Genomic DNA, 18,762 nt, shown 5'->3' with positions numbered 1-18,762 from the left:
CTGCTTATGGGCAAAATGCTTTTTCAGGAATGGAGTTCGCTTAGGTTATAGATATCTTTCAAATGCTGGGGCAGGGTAGAATACAGTTATTTTCTTCCCCCACTCAGTTTTGCAATGACAAAAAATTTAAAGTCGTTATGACATTCTTTTGACTTTGCCATGAGTACTAAAGTCTTCTGAATATTTTATTTTAAAATAAATTGCCATGTCAGATGTGGTATGTTTTCATATGTGGTAACATTTAAAAAAATTTTTTTTCTTTAAGGACTTTGGGCCCGTGAAGTAGGTAAGATGGTGGGACTAGAACATCCTCTCATTCCAGTCCAGCATCAATATGTTGTCACATCGACTATACCTGAAGTGAAAGCTTTAAAACGAGAACTCCCGGTGCTCCGTGACCTGGAAGGATCCTATTATCTCCGACAGGAAAGGGATGGGCTTTTGTTTGGTCCATATGAAAGTCAGGAGAAAATGAAAGTGCAGGACGCATGGGTCACCAGTGGAGTCCCTCCAGGTGGGTTCCATAAACGCAAGCAGGTGCAGGTCAGGCACATGTGTTTTGTCTTTTCTGTGGCTTGGGGCTGGCTGTAGATTCAGATGACACCATAATATGGGACTACCAGATACCTAGGACTGTGGAGGTGAGCAGTTTGAGGTAAGCCCTGTTCCCGTGTCCCTTCAAACAATCACAGCAGAGGTAAGGGAAGAGAAATGAGGCAGTTGATGACGGAGAAGCTGAAGAAACATATCTTCTGCTGGTTTGGAAGGCTTCAGGTCATTTTTGCCTGCCCACACCAACCTCCTGCCTCCCACTTTTTCCTTAATCCCCTACCTGTTTGGTCTAGTTTTCAGATTTGGATATGGCTGCTACTGTGTTTTGACAGTTGGAAACATGGCAGGTGTCAGAGACAGGATATCCAGGCTGCTAAGTATGAAAGCCTCAGAGTGCATCACAGAGCAGGACAGGTTGGCCTGCAAACTGGGGCCTTCCCCTACTACGTAAATGGATTAGAAGAGCCCTAGGCTAAAGCAGGAGGAACCATAGTTTGTCTTTCCAGTTCTGTAAGGGAGATGGACCTGTTTTTGTTTTTCATGAAACATTTCTACAAGATAGATTAGAGATAGGAGGTCACATAAGGAGGTAAACAATTAAAACAATCTATAGAAAGTGCTAAAATGTCCATGGGACACTGAAATAAGGGATATAAAGAAATGGAGGAAATTGTACTTTCTAGAATTATAGAAAGTACAATTTCTATAATTTTATAGTTATACTTGGGATAGGGAATGAAGCTCTCTCCTACTCCTCAATACACCTATGCCCATGTGACAACAGATGATCACTCCGTTGCCTTCCACAGAAGTTTGGCCAGCTCCAGCTAGCTGAGGGCTTTTGTCTTGTTGTGTGGGCTCTGCACATTTGGGCCTGGGTGGAATAACTCCTGATCTCAGAGGGAGGGCTGATGCTACCTGAGAGCCTTCCTTTCTGCTCTTCCCTCATGCTGGCAGCCTCTCGTCCAAATAAATGTTGAACAAATATTTAAATAGTTGCGGTTGGAGGGAGAGCTGGCCCTGGGTGTATGCATGTCCTGGTCCAAGCCCAGTGGTCTACAGGCCTCCATGCAACCAATCCAGCGTGCAGTTCACAGGAGAACAGAAGCTGGCTGCCTGCTGTGTGGGAAAGCTCCCACTACTGGTGGAGAAGTTCTTTCAGAAGCTCATCTGTGGCCCTGCCTTCAGTCACAGTACCTTTGAGGACTGAGAAAAAGATTGTGTTCCAAGACCCTGACTCTTTTCTCGAAATTCTAGCCCTCAGATACCTAGGGGAGCAGGCTTGAGGAAGGAGGCCTCCATGCCCTTCCTTCTCTGCTGAGAGCTGAAAGGCATCTGGAATCCATTATCCTAGATCCTGGAGTACTTTTCTCTTTCTCCCCTGTGTCCTGACATGATTTTGTAAGCTCCCATTTGCCCTTTACCTGGGAGGGTAGAGTAGACTTTCATGGTGAAGGATAAAAGCTCTGTCTTGACAAACCAATAATTGTTGTTGTTGTTGTTTTTAATTATTGGATTAAATGTTGAAAACTGTTAATACACCTAGATTTAAATTTATTACTAATGAAAAAGGTTAACTTTCATGATTTTATTGTTTCAACAAAAACAACATTGTTGTTCTCAGTAATGTGATGGGTACCTATCTGTCGATAGTGAATATTAAGTTTAGACTTAAAAAAAGAAAGGAAAAAAAGGAAATACCTTCCTACAGACCACCTTTAAATTTCAGATTTAAGTCACTTCAGAGTACATGTCAGGGCAGCTGAGGCATCCTGACCACAATCGTATGTCTATGCAGGGTTTGGAAAGGAGCTCTTTGAGTCTGATCTTGACCGAATCATGGAACATGTTGAAGCTGCCATGGAAATGGTTCCAGTCTTGAAAAAGGCTGACATCATCAATATCGTCAATGGCCCCATCACCTATTCTCCTGACATTCTGCCTATGGTGGGGCCCCATCAGGGAGTCAGGAACTACTGGGTGGCTATAGGCTTTGGGTGAGTATCTCCATTTATTTATTTATTTATTTTTATTGTTTTATTTTTAGTATCTCCATTTAATTCAACATTTATTACAGAGCCAAGTTTTTTTTTTTCTTTTTTTAATGGAGTCAAGTATTTTAGATAAGTCTTGTCTCACAGTCTCAGGCCAAGATGGAAAATAGGGGAGGGCAGAGTGTTTTCTTCCTTTCATGACCACTGAGATACGAAGAATAAAATATTTCTTTTTTTTAAAGATTTTATTTATTTATTTGAGAGAGGGAGCACAAACAGGGGAAAGGCAGAGGGAGAAGGAGAAGCAGACTCCCCTCTGAGCAGGGAGCCTAATGTGGGACTTGATCCCAGGACCCTGAGATCATGACCTGAGCCAAAGGCAGATGCTTAACCGATTGAGCCACCCAGGCATCCCAAGGAATAAAATATTTCAATTTTAAAATCCTTACTATGGATTATTAATGGTTTAATCACTTGTATAGGTTTTAAAGCTTATCACACAGAAGGGTAATGATTTCCTGAAAACTTCTCTTTATATATTTCCTGCCATTTCCATTATTCATGTGTCTTTTCATGCTGTATATGTTCAGATTGGTCAGTTTACCCCAATTTTACGAGGATGTTTTCCTAACACAATGTGACAAACATAATTCAAAATATCAAATGAATAACATATCTGATGCATTTTTTACCATAATTCATGTTTGTCCAACATAATTTGTTTCTTTATGATTCTTCAGGTTGCTTACTATTTATGATTCCATTACCCGTTTGATGTTTCATCTTTAATATTTGTCCCATTAATTTAATGAATATTAATGTCAAGCCCACTTTACCATCATATCAGAGCTTCTAATATTCTATTTTTCTTCCCCATTTTATTTGGCCATTTATTCAACTAATATTTAATGATTGCCAACTCTGTGCCAGGTCTCTTGGTAGGCACTGGGCTAGAGCTGAAGACAAGGCAGTGAGGTCTGTCCAGAGGCACAGGGCTGGTCAGGGTGCTGTCCTGCCAATACAGTAGAGAAGCTGTGGTCTGAACCGAGGGAGCAGCAGGGGGTTTTGAAATGTGGGAGATAAACATATTTAGACTTGATGATTGATTGCATTAGGTCTTGAGGACGAGAAAAAAATAACAAATGATGGCAAACTATCTAACTTGACCCCTGGTTGGATGCTGGGGCCATGGGGAGAGAAAACCAGAAAAATAGTGAGTTTCATTTTTGAGAGTTTGGGTTTGAAGTGTTAAGTTTACATCTGTGTGACGTCTAGAGGGAGAAAACCAGATGGAGATATAAGGCTGGAGGGCATAAAGTAACTGAGGGTTTAGGTAATTACCTGCAGTGTGCATATGCAGGCATGTGCACGTAGGAGTGTTTCTCGTGTACATTACTTGAATGTCTTCGGAGGAATGCCTATTCACATCCTTTGCCCATTAAAAAAAAAATGATTATTTGTCCGGGCGCCTGGATGGCGCAGTCTGTTAAGCATCTGTCTCTTGGTTTTGGAGGGTTGTGATCTCAGGGTCGTGAGATCGAGCCTGCATGGGGCTCTGTGGTCAGCGTGGAGTCTGCTTAAGACTCTCTCTCCCTCTCCCTCTGCTTGCCCCCCTCCCCCCCACACACATGCTCTCTTTCTCAAATAAATAAATAAATCTTTAAAAAAATTATTTGTCTTTTTATTATTAAGTTGTAGGAGTTCTTTATGTATTCTAGATACAAGACCTTTATCAGATACCTGTTTTGCAAATTTTTTCTCATTCTTTGGGTTGTCTTTTCACTTTCCTGATAGTGTCCACTGAGGCACGAAAAGTTTTAATATTGATGAAGTATAGAATGTGTATTTTTTTCTTTTTTAGCATGTAGTTCTGGTGTCATATATAAGAAACCATTTTATAATCCAAGTTCGTAAAGATTCATACCTATGTTTTCTTCTAAGAGTTTTCTAGTTTTAACTCCTCCATTTAAATCTTTAATCAATTTTGAGGTAATTTTTGTATGTGGTGTGAGGTAGGGGTCCAACTTCATTCTTGTGTGCATAGCCAGTTATCCCAGCACCACTTATTGAAAAGACTGTTCTTTCCTCATTGAATCGCATTGGCTTCTGTGAAATCTTTTTTCGGCTGCTACTTCTGACACCCACATCCAATTTTCTAATTCTCCTACACCAACTGAGTATCCAACAATTCAATTCAATTCTGATGCTAACTTCCAGAGTTAGTGCAGATCCCACTGGTTAAGGACAAAACTGTCTCCACTTCAGACACCAATTGCAAGTTCGGGATCACTTGTACTTTTTTTTTTTTTTTAAGATTTTATTTATTTATTTGACAGAGAGAGACACAGTGAGGGAGGGAACACAAGCATGGGGAGTGGGAGAGGGAGAAGCAGGCTTCCCGCCGAGCAGAGAGCCTGATGCGGGGCTCCATCCCAGGACCCTGGTATCATGACCTGAGCCGAAGGCAGACGCTTAACGACTGAGCCATCCAGGCGCCCGGGATCGCCTATACTTCTGACTGACTGACTATAAATGTGGGAGTTCCTACAACCCCCTTTTCAGGTTTGATAACTCACTAGAATGACTCACAGAAATCAGGAAAATACTTTCTTTTACCCATTTGTTATAAAGGATACAACTCAGTAACAGCCAAAAGGAAGAGATACACGGGGTGAGGTATGAGGGGGAGGGGCAGTTTTCATGCCTTCTCTGGTACACCATATTTGTAGCACATCAATAAGCTCACCAATCTGAAAGCTCTTTGAAGTCTGTCCTTTAGGGTTTTTTATGGAGGTTTCATTACATAGGAATAATTGATTAAATCATTGACCATTGATGATTGACCTTTTTTTTTTTGATGATTGAACTTCTTGTGACCAGCCCCTATCTTGAAGCTATTTAACCCCCCAAGTACCTCTCACCGCACCTTGAGCCATCTCATTAGCATACAAAAGACTATGAATTCCAGAGGTTATTAGGAGTTCTGTGCCAGGAAATGGGGACAAAGACCAAATATTTATCTTTTATTATACCATGACATCCTTGTCAAAAGTCAATTCACATTTATGTATGGGTTTATTTCTGGACTCCCAATTCTATCCATTGATCTATAGGTCTATCGTCATACCAGTACCACACTGTTTTGATGACTGTAGCTTTGTAGTAAGTTCTGAAATTAGGAAGTGTGAATTTTTGTTTTTTTCAAGATTGTTTTGGCTAGTTTGGGTCCCTTAAATTTTCATATAATTTTTAGGATCAGTTTGTCAATTTTTGCAAAGAAGCCACCTAGGATTTTGATAGGTGTTGCATTGAATCTGTAGATCAACTTGGAGAGTATTGTCATACAATATTAAGTCCAATTCATGGACATGGGTTGCCTTTCCATTTATTTAGGTCTTTTAAAATTTCTTTCAACAATGATTTATAGTTTTCAGAGTGTAAGTTTTATACTTCTTTTGCTAAATTTATTCCTAAATCTTTATTATTTTTGATTCTGCAATTGACTCAGTCATAGAATTTTTGATTTAGTCAACAACTATTTGTGGATCATTGGCCATGAGCCATGCTCTGAACAAGCAGGCAGTATCCCTAGCCTTATTATATTTGTACTTTAATGGAGTATCTATTACTACTTGCCAAGGAAATTAGGAAGTTGCTTTCTTTAGGACACCAGTTACTGATTATCTTGAAATTGTATCTAATTGCATGGGGCTGATGTTGCATTCTTATTCTGATTGTTCTGGGTAATTTTCCCACATTGTAGACATTGGGAGTTGGATAGGGAAGATGACAAGCGGGGGACAGGCAAAGTGCCTTCCTCTCTTTGACAGATTTGGTCTGAACCAAAAAGGACTTCTTGTTATCTAAAAGTTGAGATTGCTAAGATATTTTTTATGTAATATGGAATGCTCACATTGGCTGCCCCTCCTGGCTTACATCTGTGATCATTCCCTGGTTCTGGAGGCCAGTGGTTTTCATACCTGGTTGAGCAGCAGAATTATCCTATGGGCATGTTAAAAAAGAATCTCAACCTTGTGATTAGTCACTTGAATGTGTTTCATCCTCCTTTACATCCTATCTGTGAAATTCCTATTTGTCAGGAGAACCCATGAAGTTGTGTTGAATCAGAAAACCAGGGATCCCAAAAGATTTTATGCAGATCCAGGGATCTGCGTTTCAATGTTGTCTGTTATTCTGGTACAACCATTCCAGAGAATTTGGGGAATTTGCAAACTGTCTACATAAATGCCAGTGTTCTTTTACCCTACTCACAGATTATCCTCAGTCAAGGCTATTTTACTTTTGTTTTGTCACAATTCTAACAAGGTTTTCTGCTTCTAGGTGACTGACACCATGCCCCCAAAATGTTGAATGGATTGTATTGAAATGAATCTAGTTTTCTTGGCTTAGAACAGATTATAAAAACAGCAAATTAGAGGAGGGGAGAGTGCTATAAGATGTAACATCTGACAGTGTAACAGAGCTGTCATACAAAGCAGACACAAACACTCAAAAAGCACAGGAGCTGGGCCATTTAGAAGAAATGGGCTCTGCAGATTAATGCCAGCAACAGAAGAACCCAACTCTCCTTCCCTCATCCAGTTCCCTTCCACTTCCCCTTCACACGTTAGTTCCTTATGAAAATCTTATCAACTGGGCACAGGCATACTCTGTTGTTGGTTATACAAGGACCCAACAGCCACCGTGTATTGCTTGCCTGCTCTGTGCTTTTCAATGCCATGTCAATGAATTCTCTCTTACTCCATGCTTACGTTTAGCTCCTAAGCCAGGGGCTCCCAATAGATGTTTCAGAATACTCAGTTGTGTGTTTACATATAACATGTTAATGGCTAGAGAGCTGAAGTTTGCAAAGGATTTACCTTTAGAAAATAAATTAGACTTGATTCAGGATTATCCCCAATGAACGGCGCTCTGCCCTGTTTATTAGCTCATATACATTGTTCAAAGGGAAAGAACATAATGGTGTGGCAGTGAGACCAAAGGAAACAAAGTACAGCCCTGGCTTTGCCCAAAGAGTCTGTCAAGAATGTGAATACTGGCTGTCATGTGTGTCTTGGCTGAAAAAAAAAAATGAGAACCAGTGAAGAAGTAAAGTCCAGTAATAAGGAGTGTACCCTGGGGTCAGATGACTGAGTCTGGGTCCTGAATCTGCTCTTTATTAATGTGTGACCTTATTTAACCCCTGTGTGGGGGCTGGTTTTCCCATCGGTGAAATAAAATTATTAAAGAATAAATCAGCATCTCACAGTATATGTTAGATAGAAACGATACCTGGCAAAGAGCAAGTGTTCAATAAATGTCAATAAAACTTTACACAATTTCAGGCCTTATAACAGCATCTCTAGCTTTCAAAAATGACAGCTTTTGTATATCATACATGGACCTGGATGAGTGAATTTTGGGGGGGGGGTCTGTGAAAAAGTATTTACGATACGCAATGAAATAGTTTGTCTTTAACAATATTATTACCTATGAAGAATACAAAATGCAAGTATGGATGCCCCCCAAGTAACACCACTGGATGAGTGAATTTTAAGCATATATTTAATCATTTTTATTGCCTTCTTGAAACTTAGTGAAATTGTTTATGGGTGATTTGGATGACCCATGTCACTTTTTTAAATGATTCAGAGAAGTATAAATTATTGCCGTCTTACTCTACTTGAGAAATATCCTCATAACAACTTAGTCATTCTTTTTTTTTTTTAAGATTTTATTTATTTGAGAGAGAGAAAGCATGAGAGAGCACAAGTGGTGGAGAGGGAGAAGCAGGCTGCGCATCAAGCAGGGAGCCCGATGCGGGGCTGGATCCCAGGACCCTGGGATCAGGACCTGAGCCGAAGGCAGACACCTAACAGTCTGAGCCACCCAGGCGCTCCAGTCATTCATTTTTATAAAATAGCCAAACTGGTATCTTGTGGGGAAAGTTAGTTAATATTTATAGTCTTTGCTGAGGTTCTCCCACGCTCTCAGAGTGATTCTGGCTGTTAGAATCCATTTGGGATACGGGAATTTCTGGTATTTTGAGGTCTGCTCATGTAGCTCCTTTTCTTGGTCATCCCCCCGTGACTTTCTGCCCATCCAATTACTCAGATGCTTCTCTTGACCTAAACCATAGATAAACCTACAGAGAAGTCCTTCATTACTGGAGTGAGTGGGTAGAACTTCATGCAGCCAGTGTAAAACTGTGATTCCTTCATCTCAGATCCAATTATCTGCCACAGTCATGTTCTTGGTTTTAAAGCATCGTCATATAGAAATAGAAAACAAGCCTACCCTTGCCACCAAGTGACCCATTCGTTGCAAAATACAGGGGAGAGTGGTCCTTTCCCTCCCCTCCCCCCAAGTCCCTGGGTGAGTGCCTCTTGCTCTGAATGCTTCTGAGATCAAGGTTCCAGGTCCCTGCACAGAGGTCATCGCCTAAGGGGACCTGAACTAAATTGAGTCTGAGAAGAGATGCATGTGCCCGTGGGCAGTGTACAGTTTCTCCTGCAAGTTTCCTATCAGTCAAGATAATCCTAGCTCCAAGGGGCTGAGAAGATAACAACTAAGCCTTCCTCTTTGTTTCCTTTCCTCCATTTTCTTAAAGTGAGCCACTTTCCTAGCTAAGAGCTCTAGGCTATTTTGCAGGTGTGCATTTCTTGAAACTATGGAAACAAACTAGCTATTGAGTCAGGTCCCTTTAATCTGGATCCCTAAACATGTATTTTTTTTTTTTTGAGGAAAAAAACTACATTATGTTGTCAAATGTTCTAAATAGCACAGAACACTCCAACGTGGAGGACCTGTAAAATAGTTGGACATGTTTCATTATTTGAAAACTACATATGTTAATAACAGTGTATTTATCTCTGTGTTTTGAAAGATACGGCATAATCCACGCTGGCGGGGTAGGGAAATATCTCAGTGACTGGATCCTGCACGGAGAACCTCCATTTGATCTAATAGAATTGGATCCCAATCGCTATGGCAAATGGACAACAACTCAGTACACTGAGGCCAAAGCAAGAGAGTCATATGGATTCAACAATATTGGTAAGGTGCAAATTTACTATTGTCTACAAAGTGTGTACAGAATTGACTTGCAGTGCCTCTGATTCTAGCTGCTTGCTATTCTGTGCATTGTCGTAGGAGTACTTAGGGATTCTAATAAGCACTATGCCTTTAAGACAGAACAAGGAATCTATATGAACGTGTATTTTTAATGTGTAGAGTGCATCAGCGATTTTAAGTTCTAAATCTACTTTTACTTTATCCTTGGATTGTTATATAAATGATAATTTGTGTTTTTTTACATAAAATTTTAAAAAGATTTATTTATTTATTTGAGAGAGAGAGTGAGCAAGCCAGGGGAAGGGGGAAAGGGAGAGGGAGAGAGAGTCCCAAGCAGACTCTGTGCAAAGCCCAGAGTTTGACTTGGGGCTCCATCTCAGGACCCTGAGATCATGACCTGAGCCAAAACCAAGAGTTAGTTGCTTGGCTGACTGGGCTACCCAGGTGCCCTTTTACATTATTTTTTAAGTTGCAGTATAGTTGACCCATGATATTATGTTAGTTTCAGGCATACAACATAGCATTTGACATTTGTATACATTGTGAAATGATCACCACAAAAAGTGTACTTACCATCCTCTACATAAGTTTCATACACATATATATGCTTCTGGATGTTAAGAGCTGTGTTTTCTATTTTTTGAGTGCTTGCAAAATTGTTTATAGTTTTGGTTCTGTGCTATTTAGGTACTAGTTTTCCTTTTTCAGTTGGTTATCCTAAAGAAGAACGATTTGCCGGGAGGCCGACTCAGCGAGTCAGTGGGCTTTATAAAACCCTGGAGTCTAAGTGTTCCATGGGGTTCCATGCAGGCTGGGAGCAGCCACACTGGTTCTACAAACCGGGCCAGGACACTCAGTACAGGTAAGTGAATGACGTAACCTGCCTGTGGCTCCGAATGTAGAATGAAATTTTGGAGATGGAATGGAGGGACTTAAGAGAAATGCTGTCCCCTTGCCCCAGGTCACTTCACCCCATTCCAAAGAGCATTGAGCCTTTTCCTACAAAACTTATTTTCTGGCGGTGGAGGCATTTTAGTCTATCCCATGTGACATTGGCTCGCATCTAGGACCCTGGTGGCCTCCAGAGTTCTACAGCCAGTTCAGGTGATGCCTCCACTTGGCATTTTCCAGGAGCTCAGAGGAACCTTCCCCATCCCCTCTATATCCCCACCTGGCTTCCGTTGGCTTCTAAAGATGTGTCCTGGTTTAGGATGCCTGGTCAAATCCCATCGAATGGAAATAGTATGGCAATATGGATTTTCTATTGATCAAGGAAGAGCTCATACAACAGCTTTCTAGTGTGTATGCAGTGAGTCATGTAAATTATATGTAACATTGATAAATTAAGAGGAAAGATCATTTACTTAGCATTTGACATTAAGCTAAAGCATAAAGCATGCCACTAAAACAATCCTCTGAATTCCTCTAAAGTTGTTGCCATTGTTGTACTTGGATTACACACCATTGTTGTCATTTGGGATTAATAGTGATTATATATTTTTTCTCATAAGAATCCATAAACCAAGAGAAAACAAATAGCAAATCTAGAAATTGTTATCTCTCTCTCTCTCTTTTTTGGACTTGTCATTTTGCTTATTTAAGCAGGTTTTGATGTCTACTTTAAGACCAGATCTAAATGGTATAAAGGATACTAGAGGCCCAGTTGTTGATTAATGAATTTGGGCTCAGTAGACCATCAGTGTAGAATATCTGGGGGCAAAATACTGGTTTGGTTTTTCCTAAGTGACTCAGGTAAATGCCCAATCTGTCCTTCACCTTTGCTCTTTGGATCTGATCTGTTTCTTCTATTATTTTAATAATTAAACAACTGAAAACTCATTTAGCAGACAGTTGTCTGTTCTGTGGTTAAAATACCTCATTAGAAGTCAACTTTATCAAGTAGAAAGGACCCTGAATGAGTCAGTAGACTTTTTGTTCCAGGCCAAGCTCTGTCATTTACTAAGACAAAAGCCTTGGAAAACACCTTATGCCTTTTCTCTGAAAAATGAAGATGTTGGACCAAGTCCTTGCTTATTCTGGGTATGCACCAACAGCTTGAGCATCACCTGTTAGAATGCAGAGTGTAGGGCCTCACCTCAGACCTGCTGCGTTAGAATCTGCATTTTAACAAGTGCAAGTGATTTGTAATTGCATCAGTGTTTGAGAAGCACTGGACAAGATCGCTCTACCCCATTATATTCTGATTTAATTAGGTCCAAAAAAATGTGATGTTTTTTACATGCTCCCCAGGTGATTCTAATACGCAACCAAGATCGAAAAACTCAGGACTGGTAGGTAGACTTCTATGCTTTCTTCTAGATCTGAGAGCCCACATGTCCTATCTTAATTTCTAGTTAATTAATACTATGTCTTTCACTACAAAATGGGTCAAAGGAATAGAAGAGTACCTTTAAAAAATCAGTTTCTACCATACGTGTATGATTTACAGAACAGAACTTTGGGTTGTACTTTTCTTCCCAAATGGGATTTTCTAGATTAACAGTGTTTAATAAATATTCTGTAATTTTTTTGAAAATGAATGACAGTTGTTTTATGACAAACATTGTGTTTCAGGCCCAGTTTTCGCCGCACAAACTGGTTTGAGCCTGTAGGATCTGAGTATAAACAGGTTATGCAAAAAGTAGGGGTTATTGACCTGTCACCATTTGGCAAGTTTAACATCAAAGGCCAAGACTCTGTTCGACTGTTGGACCATCTCTTTGCAAATGTCATTCCAAAGGTAAATAACCTTATATGAGTACAAGGTTCAGGATTCTGGCCTGCTTAATTCTCTGTCCTCTCATATTTTTTTTTTAATTAGTATGTTACTTTAGTCCACTTAATGATTTCTTTATGAATGCTGGAGCTCTTCAACCGACCATGAATATTCTAGCTAATTTTCTAATTTAAATTTTGTTGAACAAATTGTCATCCAAGGACCTTATGACTTTGCTAAATTGTGTCAACAGGGAACTGCAAAATTGACTTGAGTGTAATTTTTATGACAAATAGTTATAATTATCATCGAAACTAAGAACTTCAAAATTAATCTTGGGTCTAGGTTTAAAGATAGTTCACACAATTGATATAAATGGTAAGATTCAGATGTTTTTCATTGTTGACACTTGCATTTTTATTTCTATGTTGTGTTAAAAGGATACGTAAGATTTTAATTGCATCCTGAGGTAATTTTTAATTCTTTTGTGTAGGTGGGTTTTACAAATATAAGTCACATGTTGACACCAAAAGGTCGAGTGTATGCTGAGTTGACTGTTTCTCACCAAACTCCTGGGGAGTTTTTACTAATAACTGGTTCTGGATCCGAACTTCATGATCTTAGGTAAGTATGCACCTAATAAGAAAATTTTATATAGATTATATACTGACTCAATCTTGCAGTGTGCTTTTACCAATAGCTTTTCTTTTACCAATTAAAGTACAACTTTAATTCTTAAACCTTATTGTTTCAAATAAATTTCATGTCTTTTATAGGAAATTATTTGAAGTGAGGGACCCTGTCCCCACACCCCTCAAAGGTAATCCATCCAGAGGGTTTGCTGGTTCTAAAAATATTAACTCCCAATTATTAGACATCATCAGTGTGTCAGTACTCTTTTTAGACATTATCTCAATTAATTCTCTTAGTAGATATATCTGCAAGGTCTATATTATTCCCATTTTCATGTGAGAAAACTGAAGTTTGAGTTAGTGTAACTTGTGTAAGCCACTCCTTTTGATTCTGATACCCACTTCGGTAAGCTGCCTCCCTGGGTTAGCTTCCTCCTTCTTAATGCTTTGTGCTCTCTGGCCCAAAGCTAGATTTAATCGTTGACTTGCCGAGTCAATCCTTCACATGAGTCTTTGGTCCATGATTTAGTCTACTGTCAAATCTGTAGTCTTTAATATTCCAAAAATATTTTGAATCCTGTTGTTTAATAAATGTCTTACTCTGAGATTCTCACTATGGTTGTAAAATGATGCAAATTATACCCTCCAATCCAAGATGTATCTTAGTAGCTTAGCTTTGTGTAAATTCAGATCATTTTATGTAGTTCCAGGGACTCTCAATAAATTATAAACAAACCCTAAAACTGGGTTCCAATAACTCATCAAGACTTAGAAATCGAAACTAGTCTTTAGAGTTTTTATTGTTTCCTTTTGATCATCAAAGTAATTATGTGTCGGGTGGCAGGCACATTATTAACCTTTAGCAGCACAAATGTGCGTCCCATGTATAGGTATTAGAGAAAATTTGGGTTTAAATTAATTTTCGAAGATTGAATCATTAGTTTAAATGCAATAGGGCTGTCACTATTTAAAAGAATTATGTGGCAGAGCTTATTTAAATTGAAGGATCCTTCTGTACTATGAAAACTTATCTCCAAATTTATAAGTGGGTGGTTTAAAGAGAATCACTTAACATCTCTGGGACTCAGTTTCCTCAACTTAAAAAATTAGGTTATTACACGAAATGACACTCTGGGGACTTCCTGGTAATTCTAGACACAGAGCATGTCTTCAGAGAATTAATATGTCACCAAGATGCATTATTCAAGCAAGATTTAACACGATGTTTATGACTCAAATGCAGATGGATTGAAGAAGAGGCAGTCAACGGTGGATATGATGTTGAAATTAGAAACATAACTGATGAACTTGGAGTCCTTGGTATTGCAGGGCCCCATGCAAGAAAGGTTCTTCAGAAACTGACCGCTGAAGATCTTAGTGATGAAGTTTTCAAGTTTCTTCAAACCAAGTCTTTAAAGGTTTCAAACATTCCTGTCACTGCTATTAGGATATCTTATACTGGTAAGAATTGGAAAACAATTTTCTAAAATTTAAGAGAAGGTCTCTAAAATTTAAAAGAAGCTAGCCCAAATGAACATGAGCACATGCATGTACACCTGTCCGCGCGCGCGCACACACACACACACACACACACACACACTCACACACGAATACACTGACTTTTGTCAGTATAACTATGGAGGAAGATCTCTCCTGTCCAGCTCTTACAATAATTCTGTCTATTCACTCCTAGTCTGGGGGAGTCATTTCCCATATTTCGCATTGTTCCAATCCCATGGCTTCTTATTATTTGGAAGGGTAGATAAAAAAGTTGGAAGAGGATAGCTGTTAGAGTAGTTGGAAGGGCTGACAATATTCAGGTCAGCCGACTCTTTCTAGGAACATTCAAGATGGTATCCCATAGGGGTTCCTGGGGGGCTCAGTAGGTTAAGCGTCTAATTGTGCTCTCTCTCTCTCTGTGTCTCTCTGTCAAATAAATACATTTTAAAAATCTTAAAAAAAAAATGGTCTTCCATAGATAGAATCTCTCATAGAGACCATCTTAAATGTATCAGGCACCTCTCTTCAAGTATTACCATTAAGGCTCTTTTAGGAAAGTCTTCTTATAGCACCTAACTTTGTGCATAGTATGTATTTGAAATAGAAATGAATGAATGCTCTTCAGTTCCCCATTGGTGCTGTGGGCTCACGTCCAACTTCCTCTAGCCCTCCTTGTTCTTTCATAGAAAGAGTACTTGGTGCTCAGGCATTTGTTCAATTACATGTTACTCATGTTCTGGTGGTGTCCTGGAAAAACACATCACCATCAGCCCTCAACATTGGGGAACAAGGACAACATACCTAAAGTATGAAGGCTATAGTTCTTCTCTGGGCTTCCACCGTCCACTTTTCCCATCCTTCTTTCACCTGACCTTCGCAAAATGGTGACTAGCGTAAAACATAAACAGAATAAAAAATAAACAAGACTGTTTGGGTTAGATTTCATTTCTTTTGGTTTTTGCCCACAGCTCTCATGGTGACTAAAAGGACCGAATGGGGAAGAAAAGGGGTGTGGGGGGCATTAGAGTTAATGGCTGTCCCACAGTGAAGACCATTTGAATAATTGTCAGTTGCCTATATTTTTAAGCCTTGTGATTTTGGGGCAAGGAGTTGGGAGTTGAGGTTTCTTTCTTTCTTTCTTAATTTAAATAAAGATTTATCTGTTCATTTGAGAGAGAGCAAGAGAGCAGGAGCAGGGGGAGGGTCAGAGGGAGAGAGAATCCACAAGCAGACGCCCCACTCCCCGCTGACCTGGGGCTCAATCCCAGGACCCGGAGATCATGACCTGAGCTGAAACTAAGAGTTGGCCGCTTAACCGACTGAGCCACTCAGCCGCCCCAGGGGTTGAGGTTTCTAAACCGCGAATCCCTTATCATGATAAACTATGCCATGCTAATTACTCACTTAATATCATGAAGCTGAGGTCAAGAGTCCAGATTAATTCCTATATTAACATCTTTCTGTGTCATGAGAAGATGTGTCCTAGATATCACTCTGTGTGTGGGAGACGGGATGGGGCATGAATGCATCTGTGATATGGCAGGCTCCTTTGCAACTTTTTGTGAACTGGTCTTTTAAAACTCAACCATGTCTATATTACATAAGTGGACTCTCTCCATTTATTTATGTGTTTTAGCTAATTAATGCACGTTAGACCAAGTGATCATTGCTCTTACTCTAGTGTGGTACTTGTGGATTTGTTTCAGGTGAGCTGGGTTGGGAGCTATACCACAGACGAGAAGATTCTGCAGCTCTTTATGACATTATCATGAATGCAGGCCAGGAGGAGGGAATCGATAATTTCGGAACATACGCCATGAATGCCTTAAGATTGGAGAAAGCTTTCAGAGCCTGGGGGTCAGAGGTTTGAAACGCTAGCATCTTCATCACAATTTTGTTTCTTGTGTCTGACTTTTGTGTAACAGCTAGTTTTAATTGCATTAACATCGGCTCTGACTGTTATGTCAGAAATGATGTGTTATTAGATAACTTTATTTAATTAAGGGAAGATGTTTTTCTCCTTCATTTCCCCCCAGTTGAAAGTTCGGTGGAATTATGACACACTGTTTATTCTGCTTTAATTCCTCCCGCTTGGCAGAGAGCCCTGGACATCCATCTCTGACTGTGTGTGGAGCTGCAGCTCTGGGGGCCTGCTTACCCCACAGTATAGGAGGGACGCTTTTCAAATTCTTCTTCTTCCTCTGTCGCGTTGCCCACCCTCACTTTCTTCTTATGTACCTTTCAGGGAAATCACACCAAAAGGTGTCTTTCTGAGGAAGAGAGTTGGTGATCTAGGATACGTTGGTCCAGCTTGCTTCCACCATTGAAAACTGGAACTAAGGGTTTCTGTGTGGAGAATTTCACACCATTTTCATAGGCATGATTTATTTTACTTTCAGCTCTCCCTAAATAAGTTATTATTGGTGATTCTTAGGCAAGGGGTATGGGGTTATCTAAATTATCCCTATTCTATACACAATTGCATTGAGAAACAGTAAACTTGGTCCAGATTACACAGAAGTGGCCAAACTCTGGTTCAAACTCTGTTCTATCTCCAATGGCAGGCTATCTCTGGACCCCTTCATTTTTTCATATTTCCTTAGAAGTTGTTTCTTTGAGTTTCAGGCCTGACAAGTGACGTAAGGATATACTTCAGAATGGGGTCTCTTGGGTTTGAATTTATCCTCCATCACATGTTAGCTACATGGACTTAACCCTCCAGAGCCTCTGTTTACTTTTCTATAAAATGAAGATTATCTTATTTTTTTTTAAATATTTTATTTATTTGAGAGAGGAAAAGAGAACACAAGTTGGGGGGTGAGGAAGGGCAGAGGGAGAGGGAGAAGCAGATTCCTCCCTGAGCAGGGAGCCCGATATGGGGCTCCATCCCAGGGCCCTGAGATCATGACCCGAGCCGAAGGCAGACGCTTAACCAACTTCGCTACCCAGACGCCCCTAAAATGAAGATTCTCTTTCTCCTACAAAGTTATCAGGGACATTAGATAAAATTCCTAGCATGTAATGAATTTAATTGGAGGGCAAGGTGGGTTTGAAAGCATAGACAAAGCCCTTGGGACATCCAGACTGTGGGCAGGAGCAAATGGGCTTCTAGGTGCAGAGGCAGCTTCCAGGAGCCACTGAAAGAATCAGGGCTTTGGGGCAAGTTGCCATTTTTTTTTGTAGGAGAAGTGCTCTGCTAGGGGATTCTCAGCCTACAGCGAGGGCCTTCGATGAGGCTGCCGCGGGGAGAGAAGTAGAGGACAGCTCTATCCCCACACTCCTCAAGGAATGAAGCAGCAGATGCAGCCTTTGGGAGTTAGCCATTTCTCCACCCTCCCGCCTTTCATTTTCTCCTCCTTCCTCTCCCCAAGCCCAACTCCGAAAAGCGCTTCTTCCTCCCACGTCCCTCTGATTTCCCAGCAGTGCCAGCACGCCCTCTAGTGGTATCACAGCAATCTTCTGTGCTTTGTTTTCATTTTTTTTCCTAAAGAAATTCTGAAACTTTGAGCAGATAAAAAAATAAGTTTAGAGTTGCTCAAATTGATTAGGAAGTATGAGAGACCAAATTTTATATCATATAAAACAAGTTTATATTACTTATCTGGTTTATATGAATGCTATGTTGTTTTTTTAAAAAAGTTTGGCTGCTTTTTATGGAGTTTCAACCAGTTCTCTTGGTGCAAAAGGGAACAAAACAAACAAAACCCAGTAACTTCAGATCTAGTCCCAAAGAGTGGCTTTAGCTTCAACTTCAAGTATATTGTAATTACTCAACCATATATGAAAAGGCTGAGATTCAATCTCTGTTTCCTTTTCTCTTTCTTGAACTCTGTCGAAGCCCATTTTCCTACCATCGGCTTTCTCCTCCGCTTGTCCTGATTCCTGGCTAATTGTAAGATAAGTAAATTACCTAATAACTTTTCAAGACCTAGCTATTTAACACTATTATATAAGAACATATTAGAGTCTTATTTTGGGGAGGATCAGTATGTCATGGTATCCCTCAGATATTTATTAGTAAAAGAGCCATGGGAACAAACTGAATTTTAGGGTCTAATATGTTATTCCAATGATAATATTTCCTGATGGGCTACATTTCAATTTTAGATTTAAAAATTACTTTAGGGGCACCTGGGTGGCTCAGATGGTTGAGCATCTGCCTTCGGCTCAGGTCATGATCCCAGGGTCCTGGCATCGAGCCCCGCGTTGGGCTCCCTGCTCAATAGGGGGCCTACTTCTCCCCCTTCCTCTGCTTCTCCCCCTGCTCATATTCTCTGTGTGTGTCTCGAATGAA

At 40.1% G+C, this 18,762-nt stretch overlaps 1 protein-coding gene across 1 annotated transcript in view; it reads left to right on the top strand.

Moving 5' to 3' along the window:
* DMGDH (dimethylglycine dehydrogenase) overlaps window positions 1-18,762 on the top strand; it is a 65,821-nt gene that overhangs the window by 21,880 nt on the left and 25,179 nt on the right. Inside the window, exons 6-13 of the mRNA XM_027606860.2 lie at window positions 266-514; window positions 2,351-2,549; window positions 9,433-9,602; window positions 10,329-10,482; window positions 12,195-12,360; window positions 12,830-12,960; window positions 14,212-14,429; window positions 16,175-16,332. Of these exons, the coding sequence (XP_027462661.1) occupies window positions 266-514; window positions 2,351-2,549; window positions 9,433-9,602; window positions 10,329-10,482; window positions 12,195-12,360; window positions 12,830-12,960; window positions 14,212-14,429; window positions 16,175-16,332 (1,445 nt within the window). The remainder of the gene's footprint in view (window positions 1-265; window positions 515-2,350; window positions 2,550-9,432; window positions 9,603-10,328; window positions 10,483-12,194; window positions 12,361-12,829; window positions 12,961-14,211; window positions 14,430-16,174; window positions 16,333-18,762) is intronic.

This window comes from Zalophus californianus, chromosome 5, assembly GCF_009762305.2.
Source record: "Zalophus californianus isolate mZalCal1 chromosome 5, mZalCal1.pri.v2, whole genome shotgun sequence".
In the NCBI taxonomy this organism is placed as follows: Eukaryota; Metazoa; Chordata; class Mammalia; order Carnivora; family Otariidae; genus Zalophus; species Zalophus californianus.
The sequence above is the reverse complement of the archived record's forward strand: the minus strand, read 5'-3'. Positions and strand labels throughout refer to the sequence as shown.